At 44.5% G+C, this 21111-nt stretch overlaps 1 protein-coding gene across 3 annotated transcripts in view; it reads right to left on the minus strand.

Annotated features, from left to right (window-relative positions):
• Positions 1-1678: 1678 nt before the first annotated feature.
• Positions 1679-21111, minus strand: part of FLI1 (Fli-1 proto-oncogene, ETS transcription factor) — a 111241-nt gene continuing 91808 nt past the window's right edge. For all 3 annotated transcript variants that reach the window (XM_033171589.1, XM_033171588.1, XM_033171590.1), the window contains exons 6-9: positions 10895-10966; positions 6409-6471; positions 5925-5972; positions 1679-3181 (exon numbers count right to left, since the gene is read on the minus strand). In XM_033171589.1, coding sequence (XP_033027480.1) covers positions 2652-3181; positions 5925-5972; positions 6409-6471; positions 10895-10966 — 713 coding nt within the window. In that variant the 3' untranslated portion in view covers positions 1679-2651. The remainder of the gene's footprint in view (positions 3182-5924; positions 5973-6408; positions 6472-10894; positions 10967-21111) is intronic.

A 21111-nucleotide genomic window follows, 5' to 3' on the forward strand; every position in this document is an offset into this window, starting at 1 on the left:
AATAAGATGGATAGCTCAGCTGGTTAGAGCATGGTGCTGATAACGCCAAGGTTGCAGGTTCAATCCTCGTATGGGGCAGCTGCATATTCCTGCATTGCAGGGGGTTGGACTATCATCCTCAAGGTCCCTTCCAACTCTATGATTCTATGACATATTTCTATGAATCTGGAGCTTGGGGGGGACCCCAGGGTCCCCGGGAACACAGTATAAAAACTAGGGATTTTAAGTCAACCAATTCATTGTTGAGTTTGAATTATGGCAGAGGTGGGGAGCCTATGTATGGCCCACCAGATTTTGTTGGGCACCCAACTGCCCCCCCAACAGCCCAATCCAGCTTGTTCAATGGTCAGAGATGCTGGAAATTGTAACAGGTTCTGCTGGACTAGGGAGAAACAACAGGTCCCAGTTTATAAGTGACGTGTGCTTATTTTAGGTGACAAAATATATATCGGTGGTTGTTTGTTTGCTTTTAGCCTGGTGCCCTGCAGGAAAAATTTATCAGGGTGAAACAAATCTCTGCGTCTGGACGGCAACCAGAAGAGCTGGGGCAAATGTCCATTTTAAGGAAATGACAAGCCAAAAATGGTTTGTGTTGTGTGACGTGTTCGTCATCAAGTTATTGCATCCATTCTGCTCTCCTCTCATGGAACTGAACCCTATTTAATCATCACTGTTACATACTCACGGCTTGAATCAAAACACCAGGTAACAGGCATTAATCAGAAATAAACTCAAATGTAAATTGGTATTTTAATTACCCAGAATGCCTTAAGACATATCTACACTTTGAACTGAAAGTGGTTTTAAATGCAGTTACAGGTGGGTAGCCGTGTTGGTCTGCCATAGTCAAAACAAAATCGAAAATTCTTTCTAGTAGCACCTTAGAGACCAACTGAGTTTGTTCCTGGTATGAGCTTTCGTGTGCATGCACACTTCTTCAGGTATCTTCTTCAGGTATCTGAAGAAGTGTGCATGCACACGAAAGCTCATACCAGGAACAAACTCAGTTGGTCTCTAAGGTGCTACTAGAAAGAATTTTCGATTTTGTTTTGGTTTTAAATGGGCATTTTCTCCCTCCAGGAAACTCTGGGGACTGTAGTTCTGTGAGGTGATTTAGGATTTCAAACATACAGCCGTACCTCGGTTGTCCAACTTCCTGCAGCCAATCAGAAGCAGCAGCAATTGCATTGGACATTCAGCTTCAGAAAAACATTCGCAAACCGAAACACTCGCTTCTGGGTTTGTGGCGTTCGGGAACCAAAACATCCGATTACCAAGGCATTCAAGAACCAAGGTACGACTGTACTCCTGTCCCTCTCATCAGACTTCATTTCCCAGGATTCTCTGGGGGTAGCCATGGCAGTTAAAATGTTATAAAATCAATGTAAGTTTGTAGTGTAGATGCAGCCTTAGTTTCCGGATATAACCATTGTTCTTTTCAAAACCACGGGCTTGTTTTTTCCAACAGACACGTTGCATACATTTTCCTTTTTTTAAAGTTTATTTTTTTTAGCAAAAAAAAAAAAAGTTACAAAGCTGCACCCCAAATGTACAGATTGAAAAGATGTACAAATTACATTTTTTAAAAAACGACAACAACAACAATGGATTTGATAGTAAAAAACAACAACAACTGCATTTGTGACCGAGGTCAACTCGTTTTAGTTTTCATCTTTCCTTTTTAATACTGTGAGATATAGGTAAAAACATAACTCTGCATAATTTATACAGTAAGTTGCCTTCTGACTTGGTTGACCCTCTGAGTAGCGGCCTGACAAACGCACAGCGCTCGTGAATCGGTTATGCTCTCGCAGCCCCTGAAACCCTGGCCAAGCTTGGGAGCCGCTGTCATTTAAATTAGTTCCATTTTGCATTCATAAGACTACCTGCCCATGATCCACTATAACTTCTTCTTTTTCCCTTGGTCTCAGATGCTTCTGGAGATATTAACAAAACTGACACAACAAACAATGCACATTCTCAAAAGGTCCTTTCAATGCCCTTGTCTTAAAATATACATATTTATTTATAGGAATATATATATTTATTAATTTCTCTCTCTCTCTCTGTCTCACTTTTTTCCAGTTGGGTGAAAAGCAACAAGCCACAATTGGCTTCATAGCTAAGATTCCAGTTGGGTGTCTCCAAACCAAGTCCTATAATATAGGAGCTTGCTTCTGCTTCCGCCCCCAAACCGGAAACAAAACAAAACAAAAAAACTGGTCATCGCCATTAGTCTGGAACAAACAAACATTTATCTTCTAAGACTTAGAGGTCTTGGTCTTTTCCTTCCAAAAAAAAAAAAAGAAGTGCCTTGGACTTTACAACACTTTGTCTAAGATCTGAAGCGATAACTACTGCAAATTCCAAAACGCATTCCACTTGGCTCTAGAGAGGATATAAGGCTTAGAACCAAAATAAAACGCGTAATACTGGCCCGCCGCAGAATCCACCTGCCTGTCCAAGACAGTGTTACAAAAAAGAAAAAGTTGACTCCAATAATAATTATAATAATAATTATAATAATTATAATATCCAGTTTTTTTTCAGCTTTCTTCCCAACGGAAAGGCACATGTCCAACAGCAACAAGAAATGTCCAGAGAAATCCACGGATGGAAAAAGAACAGCTCGTCCCGTGGAGAAAGGCCACCTAGTAGTAGCTGCCCAGGTGCGATGGCATATGGGAGTTGGCATGGCGTGGCATGTTTGGGTTGGGGTAGATGCTTCCTGCCGGGGAAGTCCAATAGGGCGATGCGGCACCAAAGAAACTGGAGGAAGTGACAGGCATGGAGGAAGGGTGCGGGGGCACAAAGTTCACCTTCTGCTGGTGCGCGTGGTACGAAGGCACGTAGGAGAGATCCGAAGGGTATTTGTACATGGAGGACTCGGTGGGGTGAGGCTGGAGCGCCTGGGCGATGCCGTGAAAGTCAAACTTGTAGGCATACCTCTTGCCGTGCACCTTGGTCATAATGTTCTTGTCGTAATAGTAGCGCAGGGCCCGGCTCAGCTTGTCGTAATTCATGTTGGGCTTGCTCTTGCGCTCGCCCCAGCGCTTGGCCACCTCGTCGGGGTCCGTCATTTTGAACTCCCCGTTGGTGCCTTCCCACGTGATGCAGCTGGCGTTGGAGCTGTCAGACAGCAGCTCCAGGAGGAACTGCCAGAGCTGGATCTGACCACTCCCTGCAAGAGAAGAGGCCGCAAGACGTCCAGTTAACAGGAGGTACAAAGCCCCAAAGCCAAGGGGCCGGGAATATCATCTGCCGAGTGACAATTGATTGAGGCCAAAGTGGTAGAGTGGTTAGAGTGCCAGACTGGGACCAGGGAAAGACCAAGGTTCTTTTTTTAATATATAAAAATTATTTATTTGGGTTTTCAAATTAGAATTTTACAGAGATATATCAAAAATAAATCATAAAAACAAGATTCTAAGGAATCTCCTGGACTTCCATCCTCCCCTTTGTGGGTCCTGTTATTAATCATTTCCTTCTGCATCTTTTATGATTATCCAAATCTTTTACATTTCCATTGTGTCCAGAATTCACCCTTAAACTACAAGTGATATTCCAATACTACTAACAATTTTAACTGTTTACAATGATCTTCAAGATCAGTTATAATTTCCCCCCATTCCTTATTAAAAATTTGGTCTTCCTGATTTCTGATTCTTCCAGTCATTTTAGCCATTTCAGCATATTCCATCAACTTCATCTGCCATTCTTCTCTGGTAGAGAATTTGTCTTCTTTCCATCTCTAGGAAAGACCAGGGTTCAATTCCCCTGACTTGGCCATGAAGCTCCCTGGGTGAGCTTGGGGGCTGGTCACTGCCTCTCAGCCTAGTCTACCTCACAGGGTTGTTGCAGAAATTAACTGAGGAAGGGGAGAGGACCATGCAGGCCACCTTGAGCTCCTTGTAGGAAAAGGTGGGCTATAAATAGAATAAAAATATCAGTGGTGGTTTGCCTCCAATGTCCTTCCAAGTGGCTTGGAGATGTCTGTATCCTATTAATCCCAATATCTCCTGGATGTGAGTTGGTCAAGATCAGGCATAGGCAAACTCGGCCCTCCAGATGTTTTTGGCCTACAACTCCCATCATCCCTAGCTAAGAGGACCAGTGGTCAGGGATGATGGGAATTGTAGTCCCAAAACACCTGGAGGGCCGAGTTTTCCTATGCCTGGTCAAGATGATACATGGAATGTATCTTCTCTATCTGTTAGGCTGTGTGTGTGAAATGGTAGCCATTATGTGGGGTTGCTAGTCAGGACTGCAGCTTTAGGAACTCTTTTCTCTATTTACTGTAGTCTAGACAAAAACCTCCCTCCTCTGAAGCTGCCATTGCCTATTAGTTGCTGGTGGCAGCAATAGCCAGTTTCCTCTGGTGGATATAACAACCCCCCCCCTTGACACAGAGTGACAATGGACTGTTCCCCATTAAACCAGTTGTTCCCAAAATGGGTGATACTACCCCATTGGGGGGGGGTGAAATTACCAAGGAGGGCACTAAGAGGCAAGAGGTGCTAGAGGTGTAAATGACTATCGGATTCGGAAAAGCTGATGTCACTGGATCAAGTACATCAAATTTTGTTGAATTAAACTAAATAGTTTTAATTGGATTTTGAATAAATGTTCAGTTAATTGTTACTGTTGCAAATTTTATTGCACTGTGTTCTTTTGAATGATGCTTTTTATAGAGTTGGGTATAGGGAACTGGGGGTGAGTTTATGGAATCAAGGTGGTGGGGGCCTCAAAAGGTTTGAGAACCACTCAATCAAATAGAAGTTTCAGAGGGGATTTTTGTTGTGACTTCATAGGGGTGGTGAAAAGGGTTAAACCCTTCCTCACAGCTTTACTCCTGGTCAAACCTGGTCAGGCTTCCTCCCCCTGCAGCTGTTTTTTTTTTAAAAAAACAAGGATGACCAATTATCCCCAGTAAATTTTATGTGTCCCTTTGGGGCCCCTGGACAGCTGGTCTACCTGGTGGCTCCCATGAATGAAATCACAACACTCTGCTTGATTGTTTTCTGTTAAATAGCAGCCATTGGAGAAGGAGGACATTTGCCTTGTGAACATCCACTCTGGTCGGCTCCCAACGGAATATTAAAAACACGATGAAACATCAAACATTAAAAACTTCCCTAAACTGGGCTGCCTTTCAGATGTCTTCTAAAAGTCAGATAGTTGTTTATTTCCTTGACATCTGATGGGAGTGTGTTCCACAGGGTGGGCGCCACTACCGAGAAGGCCCTCTGCCTGGTTACAATGTAATCACATGCTCAGAGCAGCTGCAGAAATGCAAGCTACTATTTTGTGAATGAGCAAACTGGATGTGGTGAGGTATAAATGCAGAAGTAAATCATAAGCTGATCCATCAAGTCAATGCCATACATTGGTTTATTATTTCTTGGACCAGATGAAACTGACAGAGTTTTTTTGGGGGGGGTGTTTGTTTGTTTGTTTGTTTTGTTTTGTTGCCAATGCAACTGTGACCCACCCATACCTGCCTTTGGAATTAAACAATGGCATTCCTTGTGCTTAGGATGTCTGTGCTCAGGGTATGATTTTTCAAGCCTTGTGAATCTTGGCATTGGATTTAGAAAACTCCAGCTAGCCAACATATATATTCAACAAAACTCCTCTCTCTTTCTTTCTCCAAAACGAATACTGTGCTCGTACCCCCCCCCCCAAAAAAAAAAGCTCTCAGCAAACAGGAATGCTCTCTGGACAGAAACCCAGTGACCCCTTAAACTAAAACAACATGTGACCCAAATAGTTGGTGAGTATTTCATTGAATGGGCTGGGGGGGGTGGGACCCAGAGTGAGAATTGCAGCCCATACAGGAGATGAGAGCCATAAGGTATTGATCTAAGAACTGGAAAGATAGAATGAGCCCATGGGCTGTTAACCTGTTGACCCACTAGACTCACCTGGGTTGGCTAAACGGCTGCTGGTAGGTCCTAAAATCTGGTAGGGATCTAAGTAAAGAGTCCAACAAAAGGAAAAGAAAATTAGACACTGTTCAATCCTCTGCACCAAAGACTACTTATCACAGCTGCAAACTGCAATGTTATTGTTAGCTCCAACGTGATGCTATTTCCCTGTCCATAAGAGCACCTGACAGATCCCTGGTTGCTGTTCGTTTCCTGGATAACCAATAGTTATATATAGAATATTTATTAAGGGTGTGCATCACCTCTGTGTACTTTCTGAATTACGAGGCAAATAGGCATGATTTGGGTAAGCTTAAAACCACTCTTGTGCCATAGTGGTATAATAATAATAATAATAATAATAATAATAATAATAATAATAATAACAACAACAACAACAACAACAACAACAACAACGCTCCACCCATCTGGCTGGATATATACGTATTTTTCTAAGGGAATAAACTTCCGACACCAGTACCTGGCTGGGGTCGCTGTTGCTCCACATTCTTGCTCACAGCTTGCGTCCCTCCTAGAGGAGGACCTGGGGGTATCAGAGAAACGAAAGCATTTCAGAACGCAGGAGAAAAAAGGAAACAGATTCCATGCACAATAAAAGAAGACAATGTAATACGGTATTTGAAGGCAGACCTTGTCACCATAGTCCGTGTTTTTCACCAATGAGTGATGCTGGTGAAGTTCTCCAGAGCCAGGCCGAGCAAGAGACTTTCTGAGCTCATAAAAGTCTGCCTCGGAGAAGAGGTGAGCTTTACCAGCACATGAATTTTTCTCTGGTTTGGATTCAAATCCAATCCAGAGAAGAATTCCCAGTTGCCCTGCCCCACCTCACCACTAGGCCACTCTGTCCACCTCACCACGAAGCCGCTCTGTCCTTCAACTCCAACAGTCCTGCTAGCTCCCCCCCCCCACTACCCTAAATATTCTCAGAAGGTTCTCTTATTTGTGGTCTGTTTATGTGGGCCTTCCAGACAACCTACATAGTTTGGGTCTCTCTGTTTTTGTAAAACAACCCTGTGCATTTTAATCATAGGAGTATTCTGTGCCCTATTTTCATTGCATTTGTTTAGTTGATGTCAGTCAGTTTTATTGTATATAGCCAAAGGCCTTTACAATGGAGAATAAAAGGAAACTTTCATCTAAAACAGGCATAGGCAAACTCGGCCCTCCAGATGTTTTGGGACTACAACTCCCATCATCCCTAGGTCAGGGATGATGGGAGTTGTAGTCCCAAAACATCTGGAGGGCCGAGTTTGCCTATGCCTGATCTAAAATCATACAACATAACCTGTAGCAGTTTACAGCATAAAAAGAAATTTACAACATTAAAACTTAAGGTTGGAATGCAGTCACATAGCTGGAATGGAGCTTCTTGGCTGCAAACACAAATTTGTCTACCTGATGTGTAATATATACCTGTAGATGTATATCTGCTAGGAGTTCAACTGCTATGTCCTGTGCAGATTGACCTGGAAGCCATTTAAGAATTGGCAGTATAAATTTTCCTCTGGGCGTTGTATACAGGGGGCAAATAAGCACATAGTGTGTGATGGCCTTTGCCAGACTGCATCCATGTGTACATTTGCAATCCATATGGGGAATCTGTTGAAATCTTAGTTCCGCAAAGGCCCTGCATACAGTAGTTGTGGGAAGGTCAGAGTCTCAAGGTAATGGGGCCCTGATTGATTGGTCTTAATTTGGGGGTACCAAGTAGAGTAACGGGCGGCAATGATGTATGCTCTGTCTTGGTTGGCATCCTGATCAAAAATAGTAGTTCTCCATTTGAAGATTATAAGCACTAAGCTTCCCTTGGCACTTTTGTGCTCAGTCCCCCGTCCTTAGTTGCTCTAACCAGCAGAGCTTAAGTTACAGGTAGGTAGCCGTGTTGGTCTGCCATAGTCAAAACAAAATAAAATAAAAAATTCCTTCCAGTAGCACCTTAGAGACCAACTAAGTTTGTTCTTGGTATGAGCTTTCGTGTGATCCTCAAAGGCATTTAGCCTGTGCCAGTATCTCAGATAGGCTATCAATTCTGGCTGCTAGTGAGGGGTGGCCCAACTCAGCTTTGAGGTGGGCTGTCGGTGTCCCACAGGGAAGCCCCAAAATCTGCCTATTGTAGGACCTCTATTTCAGATTTAACACCAATTCCCCATATCTCAGCCCCGTAAAGCCTTTGGGCAATGATCTCTCTCTCTCCCTCTGTCTGTGTCTCTCTTTCTCTCCCTTAAAAAAACAAAACAAAACAAAAAACACCTAATAGCTGGGTTGATTAACTGTCCGTCCTTTTACAGGTAGGTAGCTGTGTTGGTCTGCACATGTATCTGAAGAAGTGTGCATGCACACAAAAGCTCATACCAAGAACAAACTTAGTTGGTCTCTAAGGTGCTACTGGAAGGAATTTTTTATTTGTTTTGTCCAACCTTTGAATGGAAGAACTTATATTTGAATGGCCCAGTAGAATGGCCCAGCTTAATTGCTTCCAGGTGGGATTTCCATGATGACTTCCCATTGATAAGTAATCCTAGATATTTAAGTCTGGATACTTGCTCAAGGGTGTGACCACCTGGACTTGGTAGTCCTCTTGTTTTATCGTAGTTAAGTTTTAATGCTCTTTTTTTTTTTTTACACAGCTGTCCAAATTTAACCAGCATCCTTCTAAGTGCGATTTTATTCTGAGATAACAAAATGAAATCATTGGCGTAGAGCAGGATTGGCATTTTACGATTACCAAGGGTGGGGGCGAGAAAAGATGGGTATGCCATATCAGGGATGAGATTATTGATATACTAATTAAATAGGAAGGGTTCCAGTATACAACCTTGCTTGACATCTCTGTTAAGTGGAATTGCTTTGAAGGCCCAGTCTCATGAGGTTCCCTCGAAGTACTTGTTGGATGAGCCAGTCTTTTATCTATATGTGAATGGGCCAGTTTGTTCCACAGCTGTCCCCTAGCTATTAAATCAAAGGCTGAGGAGAAGTCAACGATTGCAGCATAGAGAGTCTTATGTGGGCTTTTGGTGAATTTACAGATTAGGTGGTATGAAACAAAAACTTGGTCTGCCCTTCATAAATCCTGCTTGCATTTATTTAGTTGTGATTTTAATGCTTTCTAAAAAAATGTTTCATTTTATATTTTATCATTGTTTTATGACTCTAAGCTGACCAGAGAACTTTGTGCTACGAGGGGATGCTAAAGAAAACATCCCTTCCGCAATGTTAACTGATGACTGAAACTTTTTGATGGTTTTTATTGTATGTTTTTAAAGCTATAAACTGCTTTGATTTTTTTTATGATACAGCGGCATTCAAATATTTTAAATACATGAATGAATGAATGAATGAATGAATAGATGAGTTGCTGAGCAGAACTCCCACTGAAATTAGGAGGATTCAAGTGAAGTCATGCCTAACTTGTCATGGGTCCTTTAATAAAGCCCATGTTTCATAAAGCAAGTCTGAATCCAACTCAATATTTATGCATGTTTACTAACAGAAGTTCTTGAGATGGCTGAAAATAAATAACACAGTAACACAGGCGGTCGGGACTTCAGCGTCACTTAACCCCATTCCTCCATGGTATGAACATCAACAGAGCCAATGACACTGCTCTCCCTTTCTATATGTCAGCTGAACACCTTATGTTCTCAAGCCAAGATACAGATGAGAGTGACAGCTGAGATTCCTAACCGAAGAAATCTGCCAAAGTCTCTGCTTATTTTGAGGTCAAAATGGGTTAAAGGCTCTCTCTTTCCTTTGTGTGGGAGGAATCGGTAGACACAGCCATTGTTTTAGTGCTTAATTTAATTTTTTTAAAAAAAGTTAAACAGGGTACAACGAACCCTTGGGGTGTGAGTCTAAGGGCTCGAGAACAACAAACATGGAAAATGCAATATGTACCGGAGAGTGGGGGGAGAGATACTTTATGACAATGTCAGAGCAACTACTTATCAAGAAGAAAGCTACAATCTGGAGGAGAGGAAGCTACAACGAAGAACACCAAGTTTAAAACTGAACATGAAGGAAATAACAGAAGAAGAAGAAGCTGGAAAGGGTGAATTTGGGTGGGGGGGACTTGTGGGGGATGGGAAAGGTAATGGGAAGGGTTGTGATGGACAGGAGGGGGGTGGGGTAAAGGAGGATACTTAAAGGGGATATTATAAAGGCTGACCACGGAACTCTGAAACCAGAGGGAAAACGGTGTATGAGACTGGAAGAAACATTTAGGTAAATGATAAGATGTGATTTTTTAATATTTGATAATATTTTAATATTTGATAATATTTTAATATTTAATATTTGAAATTGGAATCAGAAGAAATATAGGCTACAGCAGTGTTTTTCAACCACTGTTCCGCGGCACACTAGTGTGCCGCGAGATGTTGCCTGGTGTGCCGTGGGAAAAATTTGTTTATTTGATTCCTATTCAAGAGAATTGCTTTATATATAGTCAATATAGGCACAGAGTTAAATTTTTAACATTTTCTAATGGTGGTGTGCCTCGTGATTTTTTTCATGAAACAAGTGTGCCTTTGCCCAAAAAAGGTTGAAAAACACTGGGCTACAGTATAACAAAGTTTACTTAAGAGAGGATAAAAGAAGTTGAGATGTGGAATTTGATGTTTTGTTTGATAAGAATAAGATTTAAGATATGTTGATTATAATTGTAAGATTAGGTGTAAGAAAGTAGATTTTACAATGTTACAAAGTTACTAAAGAAGATTAGAAATGAACGCAGAAGAGAGGACGCAAGGAAGTCCCAAACTTAGGATTATAAAGAGGATAAGGATGGATAAATAAGTGTTTTGCTTGTGTGTATTTTGTTTTGTAGTTTTTGTAGTGTTTGTATTTGTGTTTGTGCATGTTTATTATTAAAATCCAATAAATTCTTATTAAAAAAATAAAAAATAAACAGGGTATGCCAGTTGCCATCTAGGCCATCGGCAACTCACTTTTGTTGTTGTGGCCAGAGTTCATGCTATTGCCCCATCCTGATCTTCTGACTGCATCATAGGAAGAAGCATCTAGGAAAAAAGAAGAAGCGAATGTTTCATTTAGAGCAGGGCACAGAGGCAAGAACGAGAGAAAAGAATGGCTGGTGTTAGGAGGTGGTTTAAAATTTGTGCTTGCTTTTGTTACAGTCTAGGGATCGAGGTTAGCTAGTGCTCTCTGAGATGTCGATGAGCCATGGCTTCCGCCTTCCCTGACCATTGGACATGCTGGCTGGGACTGATGGGAATTGGGAGTCTGACAGCATCTTAAGGGCCACAGATTCCCTCGCTCCTGTTGTCCTGGATATGCTGCAGCGAACCAGTGCGAGAGGTGGACATCATCGCCATCGGCAGCTGTGAGGTGCTCTGAGACACCTGAAAAGTCAAGCTGAGCCCAGGAGGTGCAGCATGCAAATAACGGACGTAGCCAATAGCACCTTGAAAGGAATATGTAGGAAGCGGAGACAGGGGGTGTCCTGTTTCACATGCAGAGGGTGCTCATGCCGTCCGGCAGCATAGACCACAGGCACCATCTTCCTGTGGAACCTTTTTTTAAAAATGTGAATACTCTTGTTGACACGCAACCCTAAGCCAAATCGTAACCTCTCTTACCATTTGCCTGCCCTCCCTCAGTTCTCCTACTTCCCTTTGTTGACTCACTGTCTTGTTTTGCTTCTTGGTGGCAGCTGCAGCAGCCCGAGCACATTGGGGTTAGACTCGATGACCGCTGGGGGTCCCTTCCAAGCCCACATTTCCATGATTCTATCATCTGAATACTCAATGGGTGTACATGCTGGCTTTGATCTTTTCCAGCCAGCAATTCCACTAAAATAATAATAATAATAAAATCCTGGAATTTCCATGTTCCAAGAGAGCAAGAATTTTGCCTCAGGGTAACAGCTCTGAATCAACAGGATCTGAAACCGGGACATATTCTCGAATGAGTATCCACAGGACCAAAGCCTAATACTGTACCAAAAGGAGTTAACAGGGTGAGCCACAGCCTTACTCAACAATAAAAGAACCAGCATTTCTAAAAACTAAATGCTTCCAACATTTTACCATCAGCAAATGAGATGCCCTGTTTTTGTGGCTCATTGTTTTTTGGGGTTTTCTTTTTCTTCAAAACAAAACAGCATTGTGGAAGTATAAAGCTACAACAGTGCTCCCTGCACAGCACTTCTGTATACTACAGGTTCATTAGACTCTGGTCCAAGGTCACCTCCATGCCATGCATTTAAAGAAATTGTATTCCACTGTTAACACTCACAGAGAATCCTGGTAGGCATAGTTTGTTTTTTTAAAATGGTGCTGCCCTCCCGGAGCTACAGTTCCCGGCACTCTTTGCAAACTATGGTTCCCAGGATTCTTCATGACTGTTAAAAGCTGTATAATCATGTATTAAATGTAGAGTAGATGTGACCACGCCGAGTCAGTGAAATAATACACTTTGCAAAGAAGAAGAAATTGACAACCTGCCACCAGAAAGTTTGAAAAGACTTTTGGTCCTTGTCAATTATTTTCAGTTACAGGTGGGTAGCCGTGTTGGTCTGCCATAGTCGAAACAAAATAGGAAATTCTTTCCAGTAGCACCTTAGAGACCAACTGAGTTTGTTCTTGGTATGAGCTTTCGTGTGCATGCACACTTCTTCAGATACCACACGAAAGCTCATACCAAGAACAAACTCAGTTGGTCTCTAAGGTGCTACTGGAAAGAATTTCCTATTTTGTTTCAATTATTTTCAGTTCTATTTGTAAAAAAATAAAATAATAAAAACACCACCACTCAGCAGCAAAGGGGTCTTTCTGTCGCTTTCCTTTAGCCACAAGAGCAAATTCCCATCCCTGCCATCTGGTGAACATGGCACTTGAGAGACCCTTGAAAGGGCAGCTTTAAAACCAGTCCTGAGATGATGCTCTTGGGATGGGAAGGAGAACAGCTTTAATCTCTCAAACGAATTAAAGCCAGGAGATCCTATTGTCTGCTCCTTTTGGGAATGACAAAGACTTCAAAAATTGTCAGATGGAAAAAACCTCCTCATGTTGTTGTCTGTTCCAGCTGGCGTGGGGAAAGCTTCCTTGGTATTTCCCTGGTTTCGTTTTTTAAATGTTAGAAGCTGGTGTGGATTTTTTAAAACAACAACAGACAAACAGAGGCCGAGTCATCTGTATGCATGATGCATGTTTTGCCAGTTATTTGTGTTTATGCGGGATTTGGGATGGTTGTGGGACTGTCTCATTGCCTAGGGATTAGCTCGCTAGGAACACAGGAAGCCGCCTTACACTGAGTCAACCTATTGGGCCATCCAGCTCAGTACTGTTTGCACTGACCGGCGGTGGCTCTCCAGGATTTCAGGCACAGATCTCTACCAGGTGTACCTGGAGATGCCTGGGACCTCCTGCATGCAAAGCAGATGCTCTACCACTGAGCTACAATCCTTCCCTTAAAAACAAGCAAGATCCCAGTCCTCATCGTTCTGCGCTGGTTTAAATAGAAACAGAGGAATCTGCCTTATATGGAGTCAGGCCATTGGCCCAACGCTACAGCTAGAATGGAGAAGAAATGAGGCTAAAAGCTGGGGCAGCTTAGTAGATGGCACATGAGACTCTGAATCTCAAGGTCATGGGTTCGAGCCCCACGTTGGACAAAAGATTGCAGGGGGTTGGACTAGATGACCCTCCGGGTACCTTTGAACTCTACAATTCTGTGCTTCTATGATTCCAGCTGAGACCTATGAGGGAGACATGACCCTAAGGAAGAGCAGCTTTGGGATGGGCATTTTGGAATCAGCAACAACTGGGAACTTAATGAGTGCTTTTCCACATCTTTCCAAAATGACAATGACAATAGTTGCTCAGGGAAGCCAACATTTTTCCGGTTCTCTGGCTCCAAAGGCCCCCCCCCCCCACATCAGCCAAATGAATGCAATGTGTGCACCACAGCAGCACTCGACAGCCACCTACCCCGGAGCCTTGCAAAATGTGTTTCAAACACAATGAGGCATTCTCTGCCAGGGAAGCAATCCAGAGCACGGGGTTTCTGTTTATTTATTTTGCAAAAACAATCCCATTCTTGTGACAGAGCTCGCAGTCAGCCTGTTGAGTTGGGCAAAGTTGGCAGCAGACGCTGGATTTCAGCCCCCACCCCAGTCAAACAATGAGATGCAACTCTGAGCTATGGAAGTTGGGGATAGGGTCGGTCTGAATGATGCTTCGAGGCCCTTCCCAACCTCTAGTTCTAGGCAATGGCCATGGCTGACTAGTCAAGCAAGTGATTAATGTAATGAAAAAAATTGCTCTGTGCCATAGAACAAATGGATGTGCCTTACTGCCCCGCCCACAGAATGAATGGGTGGTCCCAGGGGTGTAGCAAGGGGGGCGAGGGGGTGGTCCGCCCCGGGTTCCATAATGGAGGGGGTGACAAAAAAAAAATAATTTGTTTTGATTTTTTTTTTTTGAAAATGCCTGCTCTGAAGGTCTTATCTTACTATACTAGGGATTATATAGCTATATATGAATTTTCATGTATATCGGTTAATATCTTGACCCTCCTCCACCAAAATAGCTGTTCACTTGGCTGTTTTCCTATGTCACGAAGGCTGAAATTTCAGTTCAGAGAACACTTACTGTTCCCAACCCTAACCCTGTGGAAAGCCATCTAATTAGACTTAAATTTGATTTTGAGATGTTTTTAGGAAGTAATTTAATTATTGTTTGATTTTATACCAATGTTATGTATCTGATGTTAGCCACCCTGAGCCCGACTTCGGCCAGGGAGGGTGGGATATAAATAAAAGGTTTTTTATTATTACTTGTTATTATTCCTTTGTAAGAAAATATGAAATAACGTAAAACCATTTTTGCGGGGGGGGGGGGGAATCAATGGGGGTGTTGACAAGAAATTTTCCGCAGCGGGTACCACCTGACCGCCCCATGCCTCGGGGGGGGGGGGGGGGTGACAAATTTTTTTTTGCCCCCAGGTACCAATTTAACTTGCTACGCTCCTGGGTGGTCCTTCCCCTTCCCCTAGCTGCAAGGTGGGGGGGGGATAGGGAAAGAGAGGGTGTGTGGGAGCTGATTAGAAAGCAGGCTGGAAGCTGGAGACACAGAGACATGCTTGCTCTGTGCTGGATCCGGACCTGCAACTAATGGAGAAGCAGTATCTGTTGGGGTATTGATGCTGGGAACCCCTTCATCCTATGCTCAGGTTAAGTATATGTGGAAATAAAACCATATATCCAACAGACACCACAGTCTCTGCTGAGCTTCATTCCAAGGAAACCAAACCTGGGTAAGCGCCTAGAATCCCTGCAGTCTCTCACCACTAGGTGACCCTCCAACTGTCCCTATTTTCCAGGGACAGTCCCAGATTTACAGAATCCGTCCTGGTTTCTGATCTGATCCCAAAATGTCCCGCTTTTCCTTAGGAGGTCCATATTTTCATCAGAGAAATGTTGGAAGGTACAGAACCCCTGGTACGCTACCCCTGAGCCAAGGAGATAAGTTGCAACTTTTAGAAGACCTCTGAAGGCAGCCTTTTAAATGTTTAATGTTTTATTCTGCTGTTATCTGTATGCTGGAAGCCGCCCAGAATGGCTGGGGCAACCTAGTCAGGTGGGTGGGATATAAGTAATTAAGATTATTATAATTATTATGGAATAGGGCATCCCTATTTTCATCAGAGAAATGTTGGAGGGTGATGTAGGAGACGGAGGTGGCACGTAACAATATTTTGCAAATGATGAGGGAAAAAAGAGCTGCCCTCTGGTGTAGCTCGCTGCCATCCTGCCAGCTTCAGCAGAGATGAGGATCTCTGTGACGGCTCCCGTGACAAATGTGCGTCCAATTCCAAACAAAATTAAAAAGCACAATATAAATCCTACGAGGCTTCCAAGAGCCGTCATCTCGCAGCCATCTGGTTTTCATCCAGATGGTCCTTGAATGAACACAGACTCTATTGCAAACCAGAGAAAAGGGATATTAAACAACGTCTACAGCGTCACAGACCCTTTCATCCAAAGATCTCTCAGATTTGCAGACCATTTAGGCCTCATTGATAATTTCTGGGAGCAGCTCTGCCTGCCGCCTTTGTGCTGGTGTTTCCCTCCCAGTTAGCCAACTGCTGAAATGTGCACTGGAAGTTCCTTGGAGCAGGGACCTCTTCAGCTGCTAACCTTGGCCTATAAAAATACTTCAAGCCTCAGTAACTCCCATGAATTCAGTGGCGCTTACTTCTGATTTATATAGTCAGGATGCGGAACCTGTGGGGAGGCACTCCGGATACTGCCACACTACAACTCCCATCATTCTTGACCTCGCTCCAAGCTGGATGGGACTGATGGGGTTTGGAGTCCGGCAGCATCTACAGGGATACCTCTGGTGTACAGGATGCAGTGGAAATCACGGCTTGCCTAAAGAAATCGAGTCCTCCCTAACAAAGGGTAAGTGTTGCTGTGCAACCCGGCAACCAGACCCAGTGTTGTGCATGAGGATCGTTTGGATAGCCACAACACCCTATTGGTAGGTCCCTCGATCCTGGGAGCAATCTGGCCAATGGGACGCAAGGAAAGGGCATCGAGGGACCTACTTATTTAAGCCCATGCACGTGCACCTGAGCTTCCTCTTGGGGCTGCTGCATCGGAACACCCACCCACCTCTCCCTATATTTAGGGCTTGCGCTTGACATTGCTAAGCCGTCGTGTGTGTCGTCTGTCATTGGGGCAGGGGCACGGCAGGGATTTCCCCACTTAGCTGATTGGCTGTGGCCACTTGGGTTTCGCCTGCCGCGTAGCAAATCGTCACAACTTGTAAGGTTGTGGATAGGCTCTGGTTCAAGTGATAGGGGTGGCAGGACGGTCTGGCCACTCCTATGCAAAGGGTATTCCGGTAAAGGAATCCATGGGACTCAAGGTGGCTTTGAAAGTGGAATAGGCAAATTCATGGAGGAGACGGCTATCGATGGCCACTAGCCACGATGGCTATGCTCTGCCTACACAGTTGGAGGCAGCAATGCTTGTGGATGCCAGTTGCTGGAAGCTGCAGGAAAGGAGAGGGCTCTTGTGCTCGGATCCTGCTTGTGGGTTTCCCTTTGGGACCCCTGGTTGGCCCCTGTGAGAACAGGATGCTGCACTTCCTGGGCACCCATGGACCTGATCCAGCAGCCTTCTTCCTATGTTCTTATGAATCTGGGGAGCTGTAGCTTACCCTTCCCAACACTACGGTTCCCAGCACCCTTCAAACTGCATTCCTTGGGATTCTCAGGGGAGGGGAAATGGGATTCAATTGCATGGTGTGTATGCAGCCAGAACTGTGCGGAAACACAGCACTCATACGCATGAGCACAGGCGTAATGCAAGCTGGAGATAGACACACGCTGTTGGTCTGTAGAAACACACCATCAGGAAACGCATTAACTTTTTGTCTTAGGAAAAAGCCCGGATCAGTCTGGGATCTTTCTGAAGGGGGCAAAGGTATCCCCTCCAGCGCATTCCTTGCACACATGTGCCAGAGGACTGTACTCCATGCACTCAAAGCGGAGGGAGGGAGGGAGATGGATGGGGGCAGAGAAGCCCCCTTATTTAGCAAGGGGCAAAGGAAGGATAATGGTTACTTAGAAAGTGCTCCAGACAAGCTGTCAGGTTGAATTCAGCACACTGGAGTCTCGCACTGGGACAGTCCTGGCCTTCAGGGATCCCCTGTGAGCAGTGTTTCCTGCCTGCTCCAGCGCAGAGACAACAGGGCTTTGTTTCCAGGAGGGGTTGCCTTCCCCCCCTTCCCCCCCTTCTCTCCCTCCCTCCCTCCCTCCCTCTCTCTCTCTCTCTGAAAAATGCACATGGCCACCTCCAAAGAGGGTCAGGGAGAAATGCAGACACAACACCAGCCCTGGAATTTCAAAGGAAAACAGTGGTGTGTTTTTATATTAAGCCCCCAAGAGCAAGCTACTGTTTCTCCTGGAACCCAAAAAATCCCAACTTTATAGTTCCACACAGGAGGAGCAGGACCAGGAGCAGCAGCAACAACAACATAAAGTATACGTGGTGGTGGTTGCAGGTGGGGGGACGACAGCAAATTTCGGTGCGTCAAGTCCTGACATGGATTTGGGGTTGTTTGGCCAGTAAAAGGGGGGGGGGAAGAATGGTGGAAAGAAGCAAAAGGTTCATGAGAGGGAGAGGCGGTTAAAAAGAAAGGAGATCCCAACTATATGTCAGGAAGAACATAATGAAGGGAAGAGCTGTTTGACAGTGCAACCGACTCCCTCGGGAGGGGGGTGGAGTCTCCTTCCTTGGAGGTGTTTCAGCAGAGGTCGAATGCCCATCTCTCATGGGTGCTTTAGATTAGTTGATATTCCTGCACTGCAGAGGACTGGACCAGAAGACCCTCGGGGGTCCCCCTCCAATTCTATGAAATCTCTCAGGGTTAAGCAAAGGTGTGTTTTTCTATCTGCAGAAGGTCTTCCTGGCAGGACGGCCTCGTGCATTCACAGAAGATGTTTCAAAAACCAACATATTACTTATGGGGGGGGTGATCCTTCCCTTGTGGAAAAAGGTCTAGAACTCATTCTTTCTAGAGTAACTCTACTTCTGAGGGCGCAGCGAGATGTGCTATTTGTTAAAGAGTTTTTAGTGTTACATAGCTGTTGCTGTTTTAATTAAATTGCCGTGTTTGGACCTCACATGTGGGGTAGGTTGTGGGGTTTTTTTTTAACTCATTGCCCTGACTGCCATCCTCGTTGGAACAGGAGTGGCGGTGTCTGTCTGCTATCTGCAATAGGCTAACCACTTGCACATTGCAACTCCCCCCACCCCGCCCGCAAAAAAGAAAAGGAGGAAACACATGCACGTGCTGATTTATATACAAATCTATAGAAAATTACAATAACCTGAATAGAATTATGTCCTGTTTGTGCCTTTTTAATGCAGAGGGGTACATGAGTGCCTGCTTTGCATTACACTGGGACATCAAAGCCATCAAGGTCATAGAATTATTCATTCATTCATTCATTCAAACAAGGTATGTGCCACTTAATTACAATGTTCTCTAAGCGATTTACAAAGATACAAAATAAAAATAAGTAACAACTATAAAATTTAGCGGGGCAGAGAGGCATTACTACCCCCATCCCAATCCCAACGCCAATAATAATTATCTTCAGGGATAACGAACAAAACAACTCAAATTTGCATTTTGTGTGTATGTTTAATTTTCATTCGGTTGTATTGTCTGTCTGTCTGTCTCTTTTCTTTCTTATATTGCATGTTACTTAACTGTACGTCCTTTCTTAGATAAATAAACAAATCAAAAACTATAAAATGAAACTACACACACACACACACACACACACACACACACCGCCTGTGGTTCCCCTATTGTTATGCCATTTTAACAAAAGGCACTGGTGCCATCTCCAGGGGGTCATGGATACCCCCAAAGATTTCACTCTGGGTGCCCATTATCTGCCTGCCAGCAACACCCACTGCCTTAGCTCCAGCTCTCCGGCACCACAGTGGCAACTGGGCTGGGGCCTCTGCCTCCACCATGGGTCCTCTGTTGGTTTTTTGTGTCCCCAACCCCCCCGCTGCCACCCCCCCCCCATTTTAAAAACTGTGTGGCCAAAAGCTTTCTGCGGACTCCCAAGACCCTCACCAAAATCTGGCCTTTTAAAAACAAAAATGTAACTTCCCCCTTTAAAAAACAACATTCCTGAACGTTCCTGTGTGCTCACCGCTGCGATGCCAAAAGGTTTTCATGTCTTCTGCACACACCCCTTACGTTTGTCCAATTAAATTGTTGTCGCTGCTGTTTGCTGAATTGAACGATGGATGATAAAATAAGGATTTAAAATGGCGCTGAACAGCCAATGGGCAAAGAAGAAGACCTGAGAATTCTAAAGTTCTCACCCCACCCACTTTTGCACATTGGCCACACCCACTTTGATGAACGGCCCTCAGAATGTTGACAGGGGTTCAATGCCACCCTCAGCCTCAAAAGATTTAGCCACTCCTTGCATAAGCCATGCCATTTTGCACTGCCGTATTGAAATCTGGGTTTGGCAAAACGCGAACGGTGTTCTGAGGATGCTACCTTGCCTGCACATAAACTACCTTGTGGTGTCTCCCATTTTCCTTATTTGCCTGCAATATCTGACCTGGTCTGCCAAGTCATGGAAACCGAAACAGACTCTTTCCCATTAAAACAAAATAAGCAGAGAGGTCCAAATCGTTCCACTTAGCGATGAGAGGAGCCTCATTTCGTTTGCAAGAAAATTGTTCCTTGGCCAGGAAAGCCTGATGATTCTCATTAGGACCACTCAGGTCTCCAAGGCAGCTGAAGACAATTTGTACCAAGGACGTGAAATCCCGTACATTTGTACGGTTGGGATGCTTGCTAGCGGGGAACCTCAGCCAATGTCCAGAGGAGGCTGGGCTTGATCCCAAAGGAACCTGCCACACGAACCACAAGGCAGACTGTTGTGGAGGGAGCCAGAGACAACCTGAGCATGTTCCCCAGCAAAACCACAACCGCCTGTGATACTTTTAGGAGCAATCTGCTCTCTGGCTTAGTGGCTTGGCTCCTAACCATGAATGCTGATTAATAGCCAATTAACACCAGCAAGGAATGCATAGCACAGCCCCTCCAAGCGCCCCTATTTTCCAGGGACAGTACTGGATTTGCAAAAGTCATCCCAGTTTCTGATTTGATCCTGGAATGTCCCGCTTTTCCTTGGAAAAATCTTGGAGGGTATGATAGCATACCTACCAACTAAGGGGGCAGCCAAGCTAATTGTTGTTGAGGGGGGCTGTGTGTGTGAGAGAGAGGGGGGGATCTCCTAATTTAGCAGTAATTTCTGTTCCCCAGTTATACTGTGCAAATAAACACAACCCCTGAAATGCTGACGATGAGTTTCATGGTCTTTTGGTTCCACAGTGTGCAATATCCCCTGCTAACCTGTGGTGCATTTCAAGTCCTGGTCTGCAATACCACTTAATTCCGGAGTGCCCTTTAGATTGTTGCTCAACTACAGTTCCCATCATCCTACGGACAGTGGCGTCGCTAGCCTCTGCGCTGCTGGGGGCGGCGGCAGCGCAGAGGCACCCCCCTGGGGGAGGGGCACGATGCGTGCGTCGTGACGTCGTCACGACGCACGTGTATGCAGAAAGGGGGGATTTCCCCCTTTCCGA

This window comes from Lacerta agilis, chromosome 15 (genome assembly GCF_009819535.1).
Source record: "Lacerta agilis isolate rLacAgi1 chromosome 15, rLacAgi1.pri, whole genome shotgun sequence".
Classification (NCBI taxonomy): Eukaryota; Metazoa; Chordata; class Lepidosauria; order Squamata; family Lacertidae; genus Lacerta; species Lacerta agilis.